The 20,846-nt window shown below is 49.6% G+C and overlaps 1 protein-coding gene across 1 annotated transcript in view; it reads right to left on the bottom strand.

The window, feature by feature from the left end:
* Positions 1–440: 440 nt before the first annotated feature.
* The window catches only part of GALNT14 (polypeptide N-acetylgalactosaminyltransferase 14), a 150,894-nt gene continuing 130,488 nt past the window's right edge, over positions 441–20,846 (bottom strand). Inside the window, exons 13-18 of the mRNA XM_054397459.1 lie at positions 20,252–20,378; positions 15,901–15,993; positions 13,938–14,021; positions 11,794–11,938; positions 1,949–2,068; positions 441–599 (exon numbers count right to left, since the gene is read on the bottom strand). Coding sequence (XP_054253434.1) covers positions 441–599; positions 1,949–2,068; positions 11,794–11,938; positions 13,938–14,021; positions 15,901–15,993; positions 20,252–20,378 — 728 coding nt within the window. The remainder of the gene's footprint in view (positions 600–1,948; positions 2,069–11,793; positions 11,939–13,937; positions 14,022–15,900; positions 15,994–20,251; positions 20,379–20,846) is intronic.

Below are 20,846 nucleotides of genomic sequence, written 5' to 3' on the forward strand. Positions count from 1 at the left end.
TTCCTCCTTGAGTACCTGCCTCACCTCTCAAAAGCTTCTTTTGCTGACTCCAAGCCTCCTTTTTGTCTCCAAGGCTCTTCTAACCTATGTTTCCAGAGAGATTAATCAATACAGTGCACACTGAACTTCTGCAGAGCCCATCACAGGAGCCCTGGTATCCCTCTAAAACACTTCCAGTTATGTTCCCCCTGCCCCCCCCATCCCTTCTCTTTGAATGTCTGACCACCAAGAGTCCAACACCAGCTGCAGGGCTTGCAGGCAGCATCCATTGTTCAACCTGGAGCACCAGGTCCCGATTTTTATCCAAAAGAGCTCTCCTCCTGTCCCACAGTACACAAAGACTCCCAACGGTGTGGCCTTGGAGCTCCACCTGGTGCATCTCGGCTGCAGGTTAGCAACACCTCAGTGCCCGTCCCCCACCGTGGAAGTCCTCCAGGAGGTCATGACATCACCATGTCCCAGCGCTGGCTCAGGGCTGTGCTCTCACAAGGGTTGATGACAAGCTCTTTGGTACTCTCATTCGTGTCCCCAACTGTCTCAGTGTCCAAACAGAAGCGGGAAGCTATGTGTTCAATGTGTGACCCAACCTTACCCCATCGCTGAGGAGAGACACACAAGAAGAGAAACAGAGGTGAAAAAGCTTCATTCAGAGGATTGTGTCCAGCACACCGAGGGAAGTTCTCCTTCCTCTCGACTCTGCCCTGGTGAGGCCACACTTGGAATATTGTATCCACTTTTGGGCTCCCCAGTTCAAGAAGGAGGGACAGGGATCTACTGGAGCGAGTCCAATGGAGAGCTACCAGGGTGATGAAGGGACTGGAGCAACGCCCTGTGAGGAGAGGCTGAGACCTGGGGTGGGTTATTTGGAGAGGAGAAGACTGAGAGGGGATTTAAGAAATGCTTATAAATACCTGAGGGCTGGGAGTCAAGAGGGAGGGGACAGGCTCTGCTCACTTGCACCCTATGACAGGACAAGGGGCAATGGATAGAAACTACAGCACAGGAGGTTCCACCTCAACATGAGGAGGAACTTCTTCACTGTGAGGGTCAGTGCACTGGAGAGCACTGGAACAGGCTGCCCAGAGAGGGTGTGGAGTCTCCTTCCCTGGAGACTTTCAAGCTCCATCCAGATGTGTTCCTGTGTGACCTGTGCTAGATTCTATGGTCCTGCTCTGGCAAGGGGGTTGGACTCGGATATCTCCAGGGGCCCCTTCCAACCCCTCACATCCTGCAGCCCTGTGATCATGCTTTTAATGGACTGTTCCAGCATCAAGAGGACAGTTGTCACCAAGCCTCTGTAGCCTGACTCTGTGAAGCACAGGGTCCCCAAGCCCACACCGAGCAGAGCATATGTTGAGCATCTCTTCCCTCAGAAGAACACTCATGGAAGCTCAGCCTCTGCCTGGCTTCAGGAAGATAATATCTTGCTAACAGCTCTTCCCCAGGTCAGTGGTTCAAATGCCAGCTCAATGATTAACTGCAGGGAAGTGCTAGCATCTGCTGGCTGACTGGCAGCCCCTGTGAATTAAATTGCCAGGTTGGGTTTGACTTCTGCAGTTAAGTACCCAGCTCAGCACCCCTGCTAATAGACATCCTTATCAACACTCTCATTTCAGAGGCAAAGGGCTGCAAGGCCAGGGGCTGCTCTTCCAGGCAGCCTCTGCTTCCCAAAGGGATCAGATCAGAGAATACAGAAGATGTATAGAATCATAGAACTGTTTTGGTTGGAAGGGACCTCAAGGATCATGCAGTTCCAACCCCCCTGCCATGGGCAGGGACACCTCACACCAGAGCAGGTTGCTCACAGCCACATCCAGCCTGGCCTTAAAAACCTCCAGGGATGAGGCTTCCACCACCTCCCTGGGCACCTGTTTGATTTGATGGGCAGTCAGTCCATGCTGAAACAGAGGGGAGTTCAAAGAAGGTGGAGATCAGTCCAAGGGCTCACCTGCTTGTTGTCACCTTCTTTGCAAGGTGACAGCAGCACCTGGGAACCAGGGAACAGGGTGTACACGGACAGGCACAGCTGCTGCTGGTGGACCTGGTGGTTGTATGTGTACGTCCACTCCTGCAGAGAGGAAGAAAAAAAAAAAAAAAAGAGGTGGGAAACCAAGGTTGGAGAGCAGCCCTGTGGAGAAGGACCTGGGAGTCCTGGTGGATAAGAGTTATCCATGGGCCAACAATGTGCCCCTGTGGCCAAGAAGGCCAATGGGATCCTGGGGTGCACTCAGAGGAGTGTGTCAAGAAGATCCAGGGAGGTTCTTCTCCCCCTCCACTCTGCCCTGGTGAGGCCACACGTGGAATACTGTATCCAGTTCAAGAGGGAGAGAGCCCAATGGAGAGCTACCAGGATGATGAAGGGACTGGAGCACTGCCCTGTGAGGAGAGGCTGAGAGCCCTGGGGCTGGTTAGTCTGGAGAGGAGAAGACTGAGAGGGGATTTAACAAATGTCTATCAATATCTGAGGGCTGGGGGTCAAGAGGGAGGGGACAGGCTCTGCTCAGCTGCACCCTGGGATAGGACAAGGGCCAATGGATAGAAACTACAGCACAGGAGGTTCCACCTCACCATGAGGAGGAACTTCTTCACTGCGAGGGTCACAGAGCCCTTGAGCAGGCTGCCCAGAGAGGTTGTGGAGTCTCCTTCTCTGGAGACATTCCAAACCCACCGGGATGTGTTCTTGTGTGACCTGCTCTGGCAGGGGGGTTGGACCCCAAGATCTCCAGAGGTCCCTTCCAACCTCTAACATTCTGTGATTCTGTGACTTCACTAGCAGAGGGAAAGGACCACACTGGAGAGCACAAGGTCAGGGAGCAGAAGAACTTCTGCAATAGGCCCAGAGAGCCAAGGCAAATGATTTGGCAGGGTACAGGCCATGAGATCTGGGAAAGCTGCAGCTAGAAAGTAAAACAGTGAAGAGCTGAGCTGTTCAGGAAGCAGAGCTCTGGCAGGAGTGAAGTGAGCAGGAGTGCTGGCAAGGGAAGGGATGGCAGTGCTCAAACATGTGGCAGTTTGGCTGGCTCTGAAAAAGGGAAGGGTAAGAGGTGCTCCTGGGAGACTACAACCCTTCCTGAGTGCTGGAGGGGCAAGTGAAGGATGGCTGTCCTGATCTCAGAGCTGGGACAGCTGCAGCTCCCCTGTGGTAAGTTCTAAGCCATACCTTTAAAATTTTCCATCCATCTTCAACAGAAAGTGGTAGAATGCCAATAAACCACTATTGGGTATAAATAGGAAAACAATGATAAGTTCTAAACAATCCCATTGGACAGATAGCTACCTAAGAATTAGTTTGGTAAACTTTCTTTTGGCTTCCTCTCTCTGGGAGAAACTGAATTGCTTCTGCTTGACCTTGGCTGTGTTCTTTGTTTTGCCTGAGTATCCTAACAAAACAACTCTCTGCTCTTTTCTCCTATCCCTTTGTGTCCAAGGGGGTAAGGAGGGAGGCAGGGAAGGGGAGGCTGTTACCTCCCCTGGTTTTTGGCCAGGGGGGTTCTTGTGCTGTTTGTCAATTGTAAATACCTGTAAATGTTTTATATTTTGTACATACTCACTGCATTTCATTGGAGATTGTAGTTTTGCTTGTAAATACAGCTTTCATTTGCTTCCAAACTGGGCTGCTATGGCAATTTAATGCTGGGGGGGAATTTTCAACCCACCACACTCCCCCTGACTATGATTGGTGGAGGCTTTGGGTTCTATTAAGCATCAGTTATTAGAGCAGGGAAAGGCTTCCAGCCCTTCGGTATTTATCACTGACAGCAGTTCCAGCTCTCTCTCCTCCACTTCAAAGCAGACAGCTACAGGCATCATAAATCCCACCTTCCCCAGGTTCTTAGGCACCTGGAAGGAAAAACACACATTTGCACAGCAGATCCAGCTCCACAAGGACTTCTCACTGTGATCCTCACACAGAATCACAGAATTAACCAGGTTGGAAAAGACCTCAGAGATCACCAAGTCCAACCTATCACCCAACACCATCTAATCAACTAAACCATGGCACTGAGTGTCTCATCCAATCTTATTTTAAACACTTCCAGGGATGGTGACTCCACCACCTCCTGGGCAGCCCATTCCAAAGGCCAATCTCTCTTTCTGTGAAGATTTTCTTCCTAACATCCAACCTAAACTTCCCTGCACTTCTTAGCCTGCTACTACTCCCCAGCAGCTAATGGCAACCAAGCCTGCCTCTCTGACCAGCTTGCCCACAAGCTTCTCACTGAGAGCTGCCCAGGAATGCAGCACATCACAAAGCATTCATTTTCAAAGCCATGGCCTGCACCTAAAGGGCCTTCTGGCATCTACTTCTTTGTCAGAAGGAGCAGACTTTACCTGGATCCTACAGTGAACACATTCCAAGCATCCCATCCGAGCAGGCTGTCACAGCTGCTGTGGAAACCACCAGGCTGGGAAATCAGGTGCCAAATTAATCCTGCATCTGTGAAGAACCAAGCCCTAAGGGGCAGGCTCCAACATCTGTTCTTGCTGCCCACACTGCCACAAGCTGCTTGGAAAACCTGCTTTACATTTTTCAACACTTGTTCCTCATTTTAGCTCAGGACAGGGCTGGAGCTGCACTCAGGAGGCTCCTCAGATCTGTAATTCATAGAATCACAGAATGGTCTGGGTTGGAAGGGACCTCTAAAGGTCACCTAGTCTCCAAGCCCCTCTGCAGTCAGCAGGGACGTCCTCAACTAGATCAGGTTGTCCAGAGCCCAGTAGAGCCTTACCTTGAATTCCTCCAGGGATGGGACCTCAACCACCTCCCTGGGCAACCTGTTCCAGTGTTCTACCACCCTCACAGTCAAGAACCTGTTTCTAACATCCAATCTAAATCTGCTCTTCTCTAGTTTGAAGCCATGTGTATGTGGAATCTCCCAACTAACTCAGATCCTGGGACTTTCTTTTTTTTTTGCTTTGGCCTCTTAACCTCCTTGCTTCACTGAAGTACCTCATGTAGGACTGCTCCTTCCAAAATATCTCCATGCTTTGTTATTCCAGGCCAAGTTCTGTTCAAGCATGCTCACTAGTCACCTCCTCTCAAGGCAGGATCATCCTCTCACTCAGCAAAGCCCCAGGGGATCATAGAATCACAGAAAGGTCTGGGTTGGAAGGGACCTCTGAAGGTCATCTAATTAAACCCCCCCTGCAGTCAGCAGGGACATCCTCCACTAGATCAGGCTGCCCAGAGCCCTGTTGAGCCTCACCTTGAATATCTCCAGGGATGGGGCCTCAACCACCTCCCTGGGCAATCTGTTCCAGTGTTCTACCACATTCATAGACAGACAAGGTAGAAGTGGTACCCACTCCTAAATTGTTCATCATCAGCAAGGCCTCCAGAACTGACACAGGATCCTTCCCTCTTACCCCCAGGCTGTCCTGCTACCATTTCTATCTAGAAGGACAGATTTTCACATGGCTCTTCTATTTTGGCAGAATGGCTCTTGATGAAAGCCAGGCCTGTTGGAAATATCTCACTCAGTTTCTAATCACATCTTGTCTCTTTTCAGTCCTAGATGAAAGCCAGAGAAAATTATGTGGGAAATGAAGAAGTTCTGGGGGACGTGCAGAATCCTGAACATGACAGAATCTCTGCAAAGCTTTGAGTTCAAATACAGGCAAATGACCATGCAAATTTTTATCTTAGCCTATCTCTTTCTTTATTTGCATCACTTGGGATTAAAAATTCCTTTTTTTTTTTTTCTTTCTTCTCCCCCATGACTAACTATTTTATCTTTTAAACCCCAGCACAATGAGCCAGCACAGCAGTAACAACAGCAGAAATTTGCAGGGTGCTGCCAAGAAGAGAGACCTTCAAGGAGTTAAAAGAGCTTTAGGGCTGCAGGCTGACCTGAAGGGATGCTAGCAGGGTTTAGAGCTGACCCCCACACCAAAACAAGCACACAAGGTGAGAGAGATGGAGAGGGGCTGTTTATAAAGGCCTGGAGTGATAGAACAAGGGGCAGTGGCTTCAAACTAGGGAAGAGCAGATTTAGATTGGATGTTAGGAGTAAGTTCTGCACCATGGAAGTAGTGGGACACTGGAAAAGATTGCTCAGAGAAGTGGTTGAGGTTCCATCCCTGGAGATATTTAAGGTGAGGCTCTACAGGGCTCTGGGCAGCCTGATCTAGTTGAGGGGACTGCAGAGGGGGTTGGACTGGATGACCTCTGGAGGTGCCTTCCAAACCAGACCATTCCATGATTCTATGAAACTGAGATCAAGACTTCCTGCCCTTTCAAAGCAAAGATGAAGTGGTGGTGGTGGAGAAAGGTGGAAGAGGGTGGACTGGCAGAGCAGAGCTACCAGCTGCATACCACAACCATCATTCCCCTTCCTCCAAAGCCTCAGATGACACCAACCCCTCTCTGAGCCTTGTGACTGATTTTTTTTTCAAGACTTCAGCATCATTTGAGCAGGCACCTGTCACTGCTGCTCAGCATCACTGTGAGCTGAGGACACTATTTTCAAACGTGACCTTTGGACTGGCATAGCCTGGCTGGCAGAAGGAGAAAGGAGCCTCTCAGCCTAGCAAGGAGCCAGCCCCAAGGCAGCCCAGCTCTTCTGGGACAAAGCTGCTGCTGAAGAAGAGGTCAGCCATACCCCAAAGCTGGGGTAGGAGCTAGAGAAATGTGTTTCTGAAGAAGCCAGGAACAACCTCAGCTCTCAGTTACCTGTTTTAAAGCACAGGTAAGGACTTCCCAGGGCACATGACTGCATGGGTCACCCAAGGACAATCAAGTGCTTCACTCATGGAAAGGCCCTGGGGTGCAACTAGCACTTACATCTTCAGGAGAGGGAAAGCCAAGGACAAAAGCTGCCCAGGGTATCCTGGGTGCAGAGGTGGCACTGCTGCCAGTCACCCTCTACTCTGCCAGCTCAGTCTAGCTCCTGCACTGCAGAGTGACAACTTGTGAGGGAAGGAATTACAGAATCACAGAATGCTAAGGGTTGGAAAGGACCTCTAGAGATCATCTTGTCCAACCTCCTGCCAGAGTAGGATCACCTAGAGCAGGGCTGTACAGGAACTCATCCAGGTGGGTTTTGAAAGTCTCCAGAGAAAGAGACTCCACAACCTCCCTGGGGAGCCTCTTACACTCTCAGGAAGGACACTGTCAGGTTAGTTGGGGTAGATGCTAAATGTTCTCCAAAGAAAGCCCAGCTCTAGCCATCCCACAGAGGTCCTTCAGCCAGCTAGGGTAAGCTTCAACACTACATCAGACAGATTACCACCATGCATGTCCTTCACAAGGAGAGTTAAGGACATGCCACCCAAATGCAATGGCAGCCAGGCAGCTCCAGGGCCAGAGCCTACTGTGCCCCAGAGATGGGCAGCACTGCACACAGATCTCTGCCAGTCACTATCTTAAGAGCAGGCTCCTCTGAGAGCCACCTCAGGGAACAGAACCTGCCCTGAGTGCCACCAGACCTTTTGGAGTGGGAAGGGCCAAGGGATCCCCAAAGGATCATTCCTGGATCCCAGGGATGAGAGCAAAGTGCTGTCCTACACAAAGCTGAGGGAGGGCTCTTCTTGTGCCTCAGTGCCCTACACCAGACACCACCATGGAGGGCTTCTGAGATCTGCTAGAGGTGTAAATCTGATTTCACCAGACTCCGAGGACTCCTCTCAATCTACTGAGATTACTGATGTGGCCAGAGGGCTCACAGCATCCTTCCCTTGCCCTATAGATGCAAAGAGCTAAAATGAGGAGCAGCTTATTGCCATCTGGCAGCTCTTGCTCCTCTCTCCTCAAACAATGGCCAAGTATGCTCAGAACTTCTCACACCTGGACCCAGGACTTCATGCATGTAATTCATAGAATGATTTAAGTTGGAAAGGACCTTAAAGATCATCTAATTCCACCCCACTGCCATGGGCAGGGACATCTTCCACTAGACCAGGCTGCTCAAGGCCTCTCTTGTCAGGTTCTTACTCTCTTGTGACTCTGTTCCCAAGCTAGTGGATCTCTACCAGTAAGGGGCTCCTCTTCTAACCCATCTCTTACCTCATTCCCAAGAGCAGCATCTGATATGATCCCCAGCTTCAAATCAAACCATGATAAGCCACTAAGCCTGGCTCTCCTAAAGAGGAAAGATGTTTGGTTGGCTTGAGATACTCCATTCCCTCTCTGTTCATAGACTCATAGGATGGTTTGGGTTGGAAGGGACCTTACAGATCACCCACTTCCAAGCCCCTTGCCATGGGCAGGGACACCTTCCACTACATCAGGTTGCTCAAGGCCTCATCCAGACTGGCTCTGCACATCTCCAGGGATGAGGCTTCTACTACCTCCCTGGACAACCTGTTCCAGTGTCTCACCATCCTCACTGGAAAGAATTTCTTCCTAATTTTCAGCCTAAATCTGCCATCCTCAAGCTTCAATCCATTCCCTCTCACCCTATCACTGCAAGCCCTTGTAAAAAGTCCCTCCCCAGCTTTCCTGTAGCCCCCTTCAGGCACTGGAAGGGTGCTCTAAGGTCTCCCTGGAGCCTTCTCTTCTCGAGACTGAACAGCCCCAACTCCCTCAGCCTGTCCTCACAGGGAGGTTCTCCAGCCCTCTGATCATCTTCATGGATTCCTCTGGACCTGCTCCAGCAGCTCCATGTCCCTCATGCTGGTAAAGGGCTTGAGGAACCTAGTAGGGCAATCAAGCACCCAAATCAATGCTGCTAAGGCTGATAATGAAGGATCTGGAGGGCTTTGATTCAGCTAAGCCTATTTTTCAAATAATGAAGCTCAGGGTGAACGAGATGTGACTTCAGGATGTTAAAAGTAAACATTATTGCTCTATTCTGCAACACCAAAACACCAAACCAAGCAGCATTCCGGACTGCTGCACCTTCTATCCTGCACAATCCTGGTGTCTATAACTCCTCCAAGTCATTCACAAGTGGTCCTGTAACCACTGTGTAATTAAAACACAAGTTTCTATTCATACTGAAAATTTCAATACCCTGCTTTCATCTGCAATATTCTCCATGGGTACAAGGAGCAGGGAACTATCCTTGCAAGGGAGAGAAAGATAAAAGGGATCTGTTTTCCTCTGTTCCTGCCTGTGTTATCTATTCAGAGTGTTATCTATTCAGAAATCTGTTTGTAGTGCATGTGGAGTTTTTTTTTTTCTTCCTTTTCCCCTGCAGAGTTAGTCCTGGATGTGCACAAGAAATGGAGCTGCCATCCAGCGGGAGGTGCTGACCTACTGCAAACTGCTGCAGAGTCAGAATGGGAAGATGACAAATTTGTGGCACAAGGAATTCCACAGGTTTACTCCACAGAAATGTCAGAGCAGAATGTGTTTGAAGGGAGTGAAACAATCCAACTTGCTGGCATGACATTTCTCATTCTAAAATACCACATCTCAGGTTGCTTATTTCAGATAGACCAAAGCCATTTCATTTTCTAACACCAGCTTGCAGCAGCATTTTCCCATTCTGATTTCCTCAATTTTTTTATTTTTCCTTCAAAAAACATCCAATTCATTTCAGGCTGCCACTGTCACTGGAACTTTTTTTGTGTTTCCTTCAGCAGAGTTGACCTTGCAAAACCTGATAAACAGTTCTGGGCTTCCCAGTTGAAGAGGGACAGGAAACTGCTTGAGAGAGCTCAATGGAAGGCTATGAGGATGGTTAAGGGACTGGAGCATCTCTCTGATGAAAGAAAGGTTGAAGGACCTGGGGCTGGTTAGTATGGAGAAGAGAAGACAGAGGGGATCTGATCAATGCTTACAAATATCTGTAGAGTGGCTGCCAGAAGGATGGAGCCAGGCTCCTGTCAGTGACAGGGCAAGGGGAAATGGATGTAAACTCAATCACAGGAAATTCCATCTCAATGGGAAAAAAAACCTTCTTTCCTGTGAGGGTGCTGGAGCCTTGGAGCAGACTGCCCAGAGAGGTTGTGAAGTCTCCTTCTCTGGAGATGTTCCAAACCCACCTGGATGCATTCCTGTGTGACCTGCCCTAGGTGATCCTGCTTTGCAGGGCATCTGGACACAGTGTTCTCTGGAGGTCCCTTCCAACCCCTAGCATTCTGTGATAAACTGTTCTTAGCAGCTTGCTTCTCTTGCTGTTTGCGTAAGAAGTCCATGTAGCAGTAGAGGAAAGAAAAATCATAGAATCACAGGATTATCAGGGTTGGAAGGAACCTTAAGGATCATCCAGTTCCAACGCCCCTGCCATGGGCAGGGACACCTTCTACTAGCCCAGGTCACTCAAGGCCTCATCCAACCTGGCCTTGAACAACTCCAAGGAGAAATCATCCATGACCTCCCTGGGCAACCTGTTCCAATGTTACAGTTCCACCCTTACTGTAAAGAATTTCTTCCTAATCTCCAGCCTAAACCTCCCCTCTTCCAGCTCAAAGCCATTGCCCCTCATCCTGTCACACAAGCCCTTGGAAAAAGTCCCTCCACAGCCTTCCTGTAGATTCCCTTCAGGTACTGTAAGGCTGCTTTAAGGTTTCCCTGAAGCCTTCTTTTCTCCAGGCTGAACAGCCCCAGCTCTCTCAGCCTGTCCCTGCATGGGGAGGTGCTCCATCCCTCTGATAATCTTCTGCACCTTCATCAACAATTCCATGTCTGCCTTGTGTTGGGGGCACCAGAACTGGATGCAGTACTCCAGGTGAGGTCTCCCCAGAGCAGAGGGGCAGAATCACCTTTCTTGTCCAGCTGGTCACACTGCTTTGGATGCAGCCAAGCACATGGTTGCTTTCTGGGCTGTGAGTGCACGCTGCAGGCTCATGTTGGATTTCTCATCATCAACTAACACCCCTAAGTCACCCCAAAGAAGGGAGTGTTACCCTCTCTGGTTTACAGAAGCAGCGAGAGAACCTCCTGACCTATCCAAAATCACCAAGGGAGCCTGAAGCAAAGACAGGTTTTGAAGCCATTCCTTCATCAGCTCTGCTCCAAGGCCCTTGTGCCTGCTCTTGGCTCCAACATTTCACAGCACCTCCTTTTGAGAACACTGATTGCTGTGGCTTCTTCTCATTTCAAAGAGACACACAAAAAAGGAGCTCATCCTACTTAAATCCTAACTAGTTTAATGGGCAATCTAACAGTGAGAGAATGCAGTCTATGAAATTCAGAATACCACTGCCATTGAGTGATACAAAAAAGGCTGCAAGATGAGAGGCAATTACAGTTCTCTTTGTCTGACTTTGATCTCTCGAGGACCAGGAAGCTCAGCACTGGCTGGCACAGAGATAAACAGAATAACAGAATCAACCAGGTTGGAAAAGACCTTCAAAATCATCAGGTCCAACCTATTACCTAATACCTGACACCTCCTGACAACTAAACCATGGCTCCAAGTGCCACATCCAATCTTTTTTTGAGCACCTCCAGGGATGGTGACTCCACCACCTCCCTGGACAGCACATTCCATGGCCAATTACTCTTTCTGTGAAGAACTTTCTCCTCACCTTGAGCCTAAACCTCCCCTGGTGCAGCTTGAGACTGTGTCCTCTTGTTCTGCCACTGGTTGCCTGGGAGAAGAGATCAACTCCCACCTGTCTACAACCTCCTTTCAGGTAGTTGTAGAGAGCAATAAGGTCTCCCCTGAGCCTCCTCTTCTCCAGGCTAAACAACCCCAGAACCATCTACTCTGGACTGGGGCTGCTGCACCAGCCCCTGCTGCTGCTGCCCAGGACCTCCACAGAGGTGAGAAGGATTTACCAGAATTTAATTACATGCTGCCTTAGGAAAGGGGCTGGCAGAATGGGTAATCCTCCAACAGAGCTTTAGCAAACCTAGGAAACCTCCTTGAACCTGTCCTGGAGATGGGCAACACAGCTTACCTGTGCTGCTGCTGCCGTGCCTTTGCTGCTGATGCAAGGACTTAAGCTCAGGATGGGGAACTCTTGGTCTTCAGATTTGTGTGACTCCAGGCAGCTCTGCCTTTGCCTTATCATCCCAGTCTGGTAGAGAGATTCCTTGGGAATCCTGTGGGAACAGCATGAAAGCAACATCAACACGGGGAAGAACTTCCTTACTGTAAGAGTCACAGAGCACTGGAACAGGCTCCCCAGGGAGGTTGTGGAGTTGTCTTCTCTGGAGACTTTCCAGACCCATCTGGATGTGCTATCTGTGCTGGATTCTTTGGTCCTGCTCTGGCAGGGGGGTTGGACTCAAAGATCCCCAGAGGTCCCTTCCAGCCCTTAACATCCTGGGATCCCCACTCCCAGGCATGTGGAGTAGTCCAAGGGTAAGGAGGAGGGAGCAGTCACAACATTTCACCTTCAGAAAATGAGAGTGGCAAGGTCTGCCAGAACACTGAGAGCAAAGCATGGACAGGGACACTACAGAAGTAGTGAGTAGAAGAGGTGGCTGGCCAGCAAAAAAAAAAAAAAATGACACTGCACAAGGCAAAGAAAGGAGCTAGGAACAGCCTGTGAGCAGCCTAGAGGACAGCCTTCAGCTTACAGGGGTGAGGAAGTTCAGAGCAAAGTGCCAGGGAGCCCTCGCATTCCCTGTGAATGGTGCTGTGCAATGCTACACATGGCAGAAAAAAAAAAAAAAAACACAACAAAAAAAACCAAGAAATTTGCTAGAAATTATTTTCACACTGGGACTCTGCACTCAGCCACTGCACCAGCAGGCCCCTGGAGATAGGTCCAGAAGTTCTGAACCCTGTCTGAAATGGCTCCTGATACTGACTGGAGGAATGGATACAATGGTTTCTGGAGTACTTTTAGAATCATAGAATTGTCAGGGTTGGAAGGGACCTCAAGGATCATCCAGTTCCCACCCCCCTGCCATGGGCAGGGACACCTCACACTAGAGCAGGTTGCTCATAGCCACATCCAGCCTGGCCTTAAAAACCTCCAGGGCTGAGGCTTCCTCCACCTCCCTGGGCAACCTGTTCCAGTGTCTCACCACCCTCATGGGGAAGAATTTCTTCCTGATATCCAATCTGAACCTACCCATTTTGGTGACCAGAGGGGCTCTGTATAAAAGCAGCTCTAGAAACGTATATTAAGCCAAAGCATTAGGCTAAGAGTAAGGCAGAGCCACCTGCAAACAGGTGAAAAAATTCCCGGCAGAGTCATCCAAAGACAGGTCAGAAACTTCCTAGAAGAGATGGCTTCACAACAGGGAAGTCCTAAGTATCAGAGAGGAGTGTGAAAGGAGTAGAAACCTGGTGCTTGTTTGGTAAGCAAGAGTCATTAACAACCCAAACAACCCACCAGAGGCTAGAGTGGGATACTTCTGTAAGGAAAACTGGCTACTGCCCTATACCACCTGTCCCACAGCATGGCCAGGAGGAAAGCCCAAAGAGCTAAGAGGGGCATCTAGTGCTCTGCCCCTCACCAGCCCTGCAGCAAGGAGCCATGGAGTATGTAAGACTGCTTAGAGAAAGCAGGGTCAGAAATGAACCACATCACACTGTGAGGAAGCTGAGAAAGTTGGGGCTGTTCAGTTTGGAGAAAAGAAGACTCTGAGGTGACCTTATTGGGGGCTTGCAGTATCTGAAGGGGGCTACAGGAAAGCTGGGGAGGGACTTTTTAGGGTGTCAGGGAGTGATAGGACTAGGGGGAATAGAACAGATCTAGAAATTAGTAGATTCAGATTGGATATTAGGAAGAAGATTTCACCATGAGGGTGGTGAGACACTGGAACAGGTTGCCCAGGGAGGTGGTAGAAGCCTCATCCCTGGAAGTTTTTAAGGCCAGGCTGGATGTGGCTGTGAGCAACGTGATCTAGTGTGAGGTGTCCCTGCCCATGGCAGGGGGGTTGGAACTGGATGATCCTTGAGGACCCTTCCAACCCTGACAATTCTGTGATTCTGTAAAACCAGCACAAATTCACTGTGCCCCTCTGGGAAGGCCAAAGGAGGGAGTGCCTGTGCTGCTGGGGAAGGTGGAGGTGCAGAGGAAAGCTGAGAGGTGCAGGAGGGCTGGGGCTATCATGCTAGAGTTAGGTGGAGGGTGCACATCCATACCGAAGCTCAGGGTAAACGTTTTCCAGGTACCACTTGAAGCTGTGGCATTTCAACCTCTTCCGCAGCTCCACTCTGCTCTGGATGCTGTGGGAAGAAAACAATCACAGAGAAATAACAGAAAGCACGAAGGTAAACCACAAAGGAAGGCTGAGACACACCCAGCAGACAGCCTGCACAGACAGCAAACACAGAGCATCAGCAGCTCTATTTTCTACTGTCTTCTGCATGAGCTTGGGAGATCATGGATGCAAAGCTTGAACACAAAAGGTTTCACCTCAACATGAGGAGAAACTTCTTTACAGTGAGGGTGATGGAACACTGGAACAGGCTGCCCAGGGGGGTTGTGGAGTCTCCTTCTCTGGAGATTTTCAAAACCCACCTGGATGCATTCCTAGGAGATTCTGCTTTGGCAGGGGGGGGTTGGACTGGATGATCTCTAGAGGTCCCTTCCAAATTCTGGAATTTTGTGGTTCTGTGATTATGTCATTTTGATTTCTGGTTGCAGGTCTCACTTGGTGAAAAAGACTGGTGACTTGTTGCCATTTGGCCATGGAGCTTGGTGGATGCAGTGGTTAGGGGGTAAACAAGAAGTCACAAGAAATCTGGTACTAGAAAGGGCTATGGGGTGTGTGGCAGTTTGCAGTGGCTATAAGGGGTGCTGCCCTGAGCAGAGGGGGAAGCCATAAGGAGTCACAGAATGGTTTGGGTTGGAAGGGATCTTTAAAGATCATCTAGTTGCAACACCCCTGCCATGGGCAGGGACACCTCCCACCAGCCCAGGTTGCTCAAAGCCTCATGGAAAACTACAGTAACTTAAAAATTATTAATAAAAAACTGCAAGCTATCTCCTATATGCAATCACCAGCCCAGGTTGCTCAAAGCCTCATGGAAAACTAAAGTCACTTAAAAATTATTAGTAAAAAAACCTGTAGGCTATTTCCTATATGCAACCACCATTAATTTATTACATTAATACATCAGGAAATTAATACTTGCTATTATGTTACTTTGAGTTTACAGATTACCAAAAGCTTGGATTCCCAAGAGCAATTAAACACACCTTTAGGTCAGCAGGAGTTAATCACACAGTGAAATTGTTCTTTCTTTCATTAACCAGGGAAACATTTCCACTGAAGGGTCAGAGAAACCTCCAAAGGTCACCTAGTCCAACCACCTCTGCAGTCAGCAGGGACATCTTCCACTAGATCAGGTTGCCCAGAGCCCTGAAGAGCCTCTCCTTGAATACCTCCAGGGATGGGACCTCAACCACCTCCCTGGGCAACCTGTTCCAGTGTTCTACCATCCTCACAGTCAAGAACCTGTTCCTAATATCCAATCTAAGTCTGCTCTTCTCTAGTTTGAAGCCACATATATGTGGAATTTCCCAACTAACTCAGATCCTGGGATTTTTCTATTTATTCTTTTTGTTTGATTGACTGTTTTTTTTGCTTTGGCCTCTTACCCTCCTTGCTTCACTGAAGTACCTCATGTAGGACTGCTCCTTCCAGAGGCTCCCCATGCTTTATTATTCCAGGCCAGGTTCTGTTCAAGCATTCCCAGTAGTCACCTCCTCTTACGGCAGGACCATCCTCTCACTCAGCAAAGCAGCAGGGGACTACAGAATGGTCTGGTTTGGAAAAGACCTCTGAAGGTCACCTAGTCCAACCCCCCCTGCAGTCAGCAGGGACATCCACCACTAGATCAGGCTGCCCAGAGCCCTGCTGAGCCTCACCTTGAATATCCCCAGGGATGGGGCCTCAACTACCTCCCTGGGCAACCTGTTCCAGTGTTCCACTGCCCTCATGGTGCTGAAATTCTTCCTAACATCCAATCTAAATCTGCTCCTTTGGGAGATCCCCCTTCCAACCCAGACCATTCTGTGACTCTGCCACAGCAGGGGATGGCCCCAGCAAGACCCATGGCAGCAGGCAGGACACAGAGCAGCAAAGAGGAGGCCACTTACTTGCCATAAGGCCTCCCTTGGGCTGCTGGACGAGCTGCGTAGTAGTACTGCTTGAATTCGTCCATCCACACCTCCGCCGTGCGCTTGGTGTTCCTGCAGGAGGCAAGGGCAGAGAGCTGACAACAGGGAAGCCTCTCAGGCAACCCTCTCGTGGTAGTTTTAGGCTAGGAAAACTTTCCACAGGTTGAGTAGAAAAGGGGTAGAATGTAAATCATAGAATTGTTAGGGCTGGAAGGGACCTCAAGGATCATCCAGTTCCAACCCCCCTGCCATGGGCAGGGACACCTCACACTACAGCAGGTTGCCCAGAGCCTCATCCAGCCTGGCCTTAAACACCTCCAGGGATGAGGCTTCTACCACCTCCCTGGGCAACCTGTTCCAGTGTCTCACCACCCTCATGGGGAAGAATTTCTTCCTAATATCCAATCTGTATCTACCCATTTCTAGTTTTGCTCCATTCCCCCTATTCCTATCACTTCCTGACACCCTAAAAAGTCCCTCCCCAGCTTTCCTGTAGGCTCCCTTCAGATACTGCAAGCCCACAAGAAGGTCTCCTTGGAGCCTTCTCCTCTCCAGACTGAACAGCCCCAACTCTCTCAGTCTGTCCTCATGGGAGAGGAGCTCCAGCCCTCTGAAATAAATGACCATGGGATGTAAAAGGGAAAATAATGATAAGGTATAAATAACCCCACTGGTCTGATAACTAACATCAAGTCAGTCGTGTAAACTAACTTTTGCTTTTTTCTTGGCTCTTCACTCTGGCAGATAGCAGCTGGTAGCTTTTGCTTGGCTGTTGCTGACCTTGGCTGTGTTCTTGTTGTGGCTAAGTACTAACAAGCTACTTGTTTTCTCCAGGGGGGCTCTTGTGTTGTTTATAAATTGTAAACATTGTATATTTTGTACATATTCACTGCATTTCCTATTTCTAGATTGTAGTTGTGCTTGTAAATACAGCTCCATTTGCTTCCACCTGAGCTAGTCTGGCAATTTTATTTGGGGGGGGGGTAAATTGCAACCTTATCATGACTTTTTAAAATGCATCAAGGATACCATCCTACCCTCCTCCCACCCTCCATGGTTTCAAGCCTGCTTTGAGTCAGCCCACCCAGAATTGGTTCCAAAGCACCCTTGAGCCAGCCCACCCCTCACAGCTATAGGAGGTACTTCTCCTCCCCACTTCTCCAGGGACCAAACCCAACAAGCCAAAGCTGGGGTGAAGGCCTAATGCCAGGGTAAAAAGTGTGTGTGGGGGCAGTTCAGGGCTGGCCAGCTTGAAACCAGCATAGCTATGGTCAGGGAGAAAGAGCCCTGGGGTTTTTAGAATCATAGAATTGTCAGAGTTGGAAAGGATCTCAAGGATCATCCAGTTCCAACCCCCCTCCATGGGCAGGGACACCTCACACTACAGCAGGTTGCTCACAGCCACATGAGGGGAGTGTTGGGTTATGTGTTAAGATCAGACTGGGGATTTCTTTGAATGGAAAGCTGTGAGGATGATGAAGGGACTGGAGTGTGTGCCCTCTGAGGAGAGGCTGAGAGCCCTGGGGCTGGTTAGTCTGGAGAAGAGAAAACTGAGAGGGGATTTAAGAAATGTTTATAAATATCTGAGGGCTGGGGGTCAAGAGGGAGGGGACAGGCTCTGCTCACTTGCACCCTGGGATAGGACAAGGGGCAAAGGTTCAGAATCAGCTTTGCAACCAGTAGACTCACAACTGAACCTCCTCTTAGGTACCATTTCCCAGGCAGACATGGGATTTGGTGGCTGGTATGGAGCTCTGGAAAGTAGTGCAAAATCTGCCAAAGACTTAAGGCAAACATTTTCCTTTGTGCCAGTCCTGTATGGAATCTTCTGCTTGGCACCCCTGGGGCAAATCCCAGCATTCAAAACTTAAGGGAGCTGTAGCAGAAAAGTCAGTCTTCAATGTCATATTGGTGTTTAGAAGAGGCTTAGGAACCTCAGGAAATCTGTTGACTTCAGAAGGGTCCAGATGTCATTGCAAATGGCTTTGCTGCTCCATGCCTATCTACCTGTCCCTGTCTGGGTCAGGGAAGTCCTTCAAGTTCCTTCTCCAAGGCAAGCCAGTGCCTTCAATCCATTGCTACCACACCAGCAAGCTGCAGGTGCCACAGGACAGGCTCTGGATCCAGCCAAGTCCCACGTGGCCAGAAAAAGGAGACAGTCTGCACATGAAGCAACAATATTGGAGTCTGAGCTGTCCCTCACACTGAAGTAAGGGCTGTGTGGAAAAAAAATAACAAAAAATCAATATCTGGCAGAAAAGTGGAGATATTTTTTTGCTACCATCTCTGTTTAAACAGAGGGCCCACAGCAGCAGGTGGCCAGAAGCTGTTTCTCCTCTCAGTCTATGTATTAGAACACTAAGGCTGATGGATACCATCAGGTTACTAAATTCCCACCTCCTAATACCTACAGAAAGTTTCTCCAGATGGTTTCTCAATCCATTGCTGATTCATGGTGCTTCTTCCTCCCTCTCTAAGGCCACTGCAACAGTCCAAGTGCTCTTGCTCCAGAGCAAGTCACAGTGTCTGCATCTATACCTAACCTTCCCCAAAGTGCAGGAGGAGGTTAGGTCTGGCTTCCTGATCTCATTTGGGTTTGCAAAAGACATGGGCATAAATGCCAAGGCTCACAGCTTGGGCAGGTCTGGCTCTATGCCTAAATCCACAGATGCTTGTTCCTGAGGTGCAGCCAGAATAGCTGTACCCATACAAGCTCCCCTTGGTCTTCCTGCAGGTGATGCAATGGAGATTTTGCCACATCACAACCTCTTCTGGAGGGATCTATTAAAAGCAAGAGCACTCCTCATGACTCTCAAACTTGTGTCTTCCTTCCTGATGCCAGCAACACCCTGTGCCACTCACTGCCATCTTTTTGAAGCAATGGGATATAAAATCTTAGAATGGCTTGAGTTGGAAGGGACCTTAAAGATCATCCCACCTCCCACTGGACCAGGTTGCTCAAAGCCTCATCCAGCCTGGACTTAAGCATTTCCAGGGATGAGTCATCCACAGCATCCCTGGGCAACCTGTTCCAGTGTCTCACCAACCTCACTGTAAAGAACTTCTTCCTAATGTCCAACCTAAATCTACGCTGCTGTAGTTTAAAACTAATGCCCCTTGTCCTATCACCACAGGCTCTTATCAAAAATCCCTTCCCAGCTTTCTCGTAGGCCTCCCAGTAGGTATTGGAAGGCTGCTCTGAGTTCTCTCTGGAGCCTTCTGGACATCCCCATCCTACTTCATACACTGCATGGCTGAAAACAACATTCAGTTTCATTGAGAGGTGTTATTTGCAAAGGTCAGTGGGCTCTTAAGAGCAAGTGGCCTGAAATTGTGCCAGGGAGGTGCTGGAGTATGTACAGAGAAAAGCAATGGAGATCAGGGTTGATGAGGAGCAGCCGAGGGAACTTCCGAGTCTGGGGAAGAGGAGGCTGAGAGGAGACCTCATTGCTCTCTACAACTCCCTGAAAGGAGGCTGGAGTGAGGTGGGGGTTGGTCTCTTCTCCCTAGAATCAGGTGATAAGATGAGAGGAAATGGCCTGAAATCGTGCCAGGGGAGGTTTAGGTTGGAGATTAGGGAAAATTTCTTTGCTGCAAGAGTGGTCAGGGATTGGAACAGGCTGCCCAGGGAGGTGGTGGAGTCACCATCCCTGGAGATGTTCAAGAAGCATGTGGAGATGGCACTTGGGGCCCAGGGTGGTGTTGATGTTTGGACTCAATGATCTTAGAGATCTTTTCCAATTGAAACAATCCTACGATGCCCTTCAGGTGGGATGCTCTGCCCCCTCCCTTGGTTCCCCTGCCAGCGAGCTGAGGCCTGTCAGCGCCCCTGCTCCAGAAGCAGCACCAGCCTGGAGGCAAAGCTGCTGACCCAGCACGCTGCTCAGCTCCTCTCCTCTTTCCCACAGGCATCAGGAATCACATTTTCTGGTTCAGCTGAGCCCCAGCTCAGCCCCCAGGTGAGGCCGCTGGGTGCTGACAGGCATCGCCGGCAGCCCGATTCCAGGTCAGTGTAACTGTGTGCTGACAACCTCAGGGTCCAAACCATTTGCTGTGATGGCAGCAAGGGCTCAGAGGAACACTGGGGTCACCCCTCCATTTCTCTGCTCCTGTAAGATACCAACCCAAGTGTCCTATTTCTGTCACATTCTCCACACTGCAGAAACCCTAAGGGAGAGCTGTGCTGCCTCGCATTTTCTTCGGCTCAGGAGATTCCTGCCCAAGGATATTTCAAAGTTTCCCAACCAACCTTTCCCCTCCTCTGCTCCTCCCTCCCTCCCCAGAAGCTTTATTCCACTGAATGAGAAGCAAGCAAGCACAGGACACCTACTTAATGTAGGTATTGGCGTTTCCCTCTGGGAAGATGTAGGGATGTTTCTTCCTGAAGACGTGTCCGACGCGGCTGCAGGGGATGATTTCCAGGCTCCCTCCACACATCCACACACGGAAAGAGATCTCTGCAAGAAAAGCACCTGCAGCAGTTTGTCCTTCTGTCCTAGAACAGACTGGATCTTGGTGTTACTGTATCACAGTGTATTAGAGGTTGGAAGGGGCCTCCAGAGATCATCAAGTCCAACCCCCCTGCCAAAAGCAGAATCATCTAGGGTAGTCTGCACAGGAATGCATCCAGGTGGGTTTGGAAAGTCTCCAGAGAAGGAGACTCCACAACCCCCCTGGGCAGCCTGTTCCAGGGCTCTGTCACCCTCACTGTAAAGAAGTTTCTCCTCATGTTGAGGTGAAATCTGCTGTGTTCAAGTTTGAACCCATTGTTCCTTATTACTGTGCACCACCAAAAAGAGCCTGGCCCCCTCCACTTGACACCCACCCCTCACATATTGATAGACACTGATCAGAAGCACTCTCAGTCTTCTCTTCTCAGGACTAAAGAGCCCCAGGGCTCTCAGTCTCTCTTCATAGGGGACATG

The sequence above is a fragment of the Indicator indicator genome, chromosome 2, assembly GCF_027791375.1.
Source record: "Indicator indicator isolate 239-I01 chromosome 2, UM_Iind_1.1, whole genome shotgun sequence".
NCBI classification, from domain to species: domain Eukaryota; kingdom Metazoa; phylum Chordata; class Aves; order Piciformes; family Indicatoridae; genus Indicator; species Indicator indicator.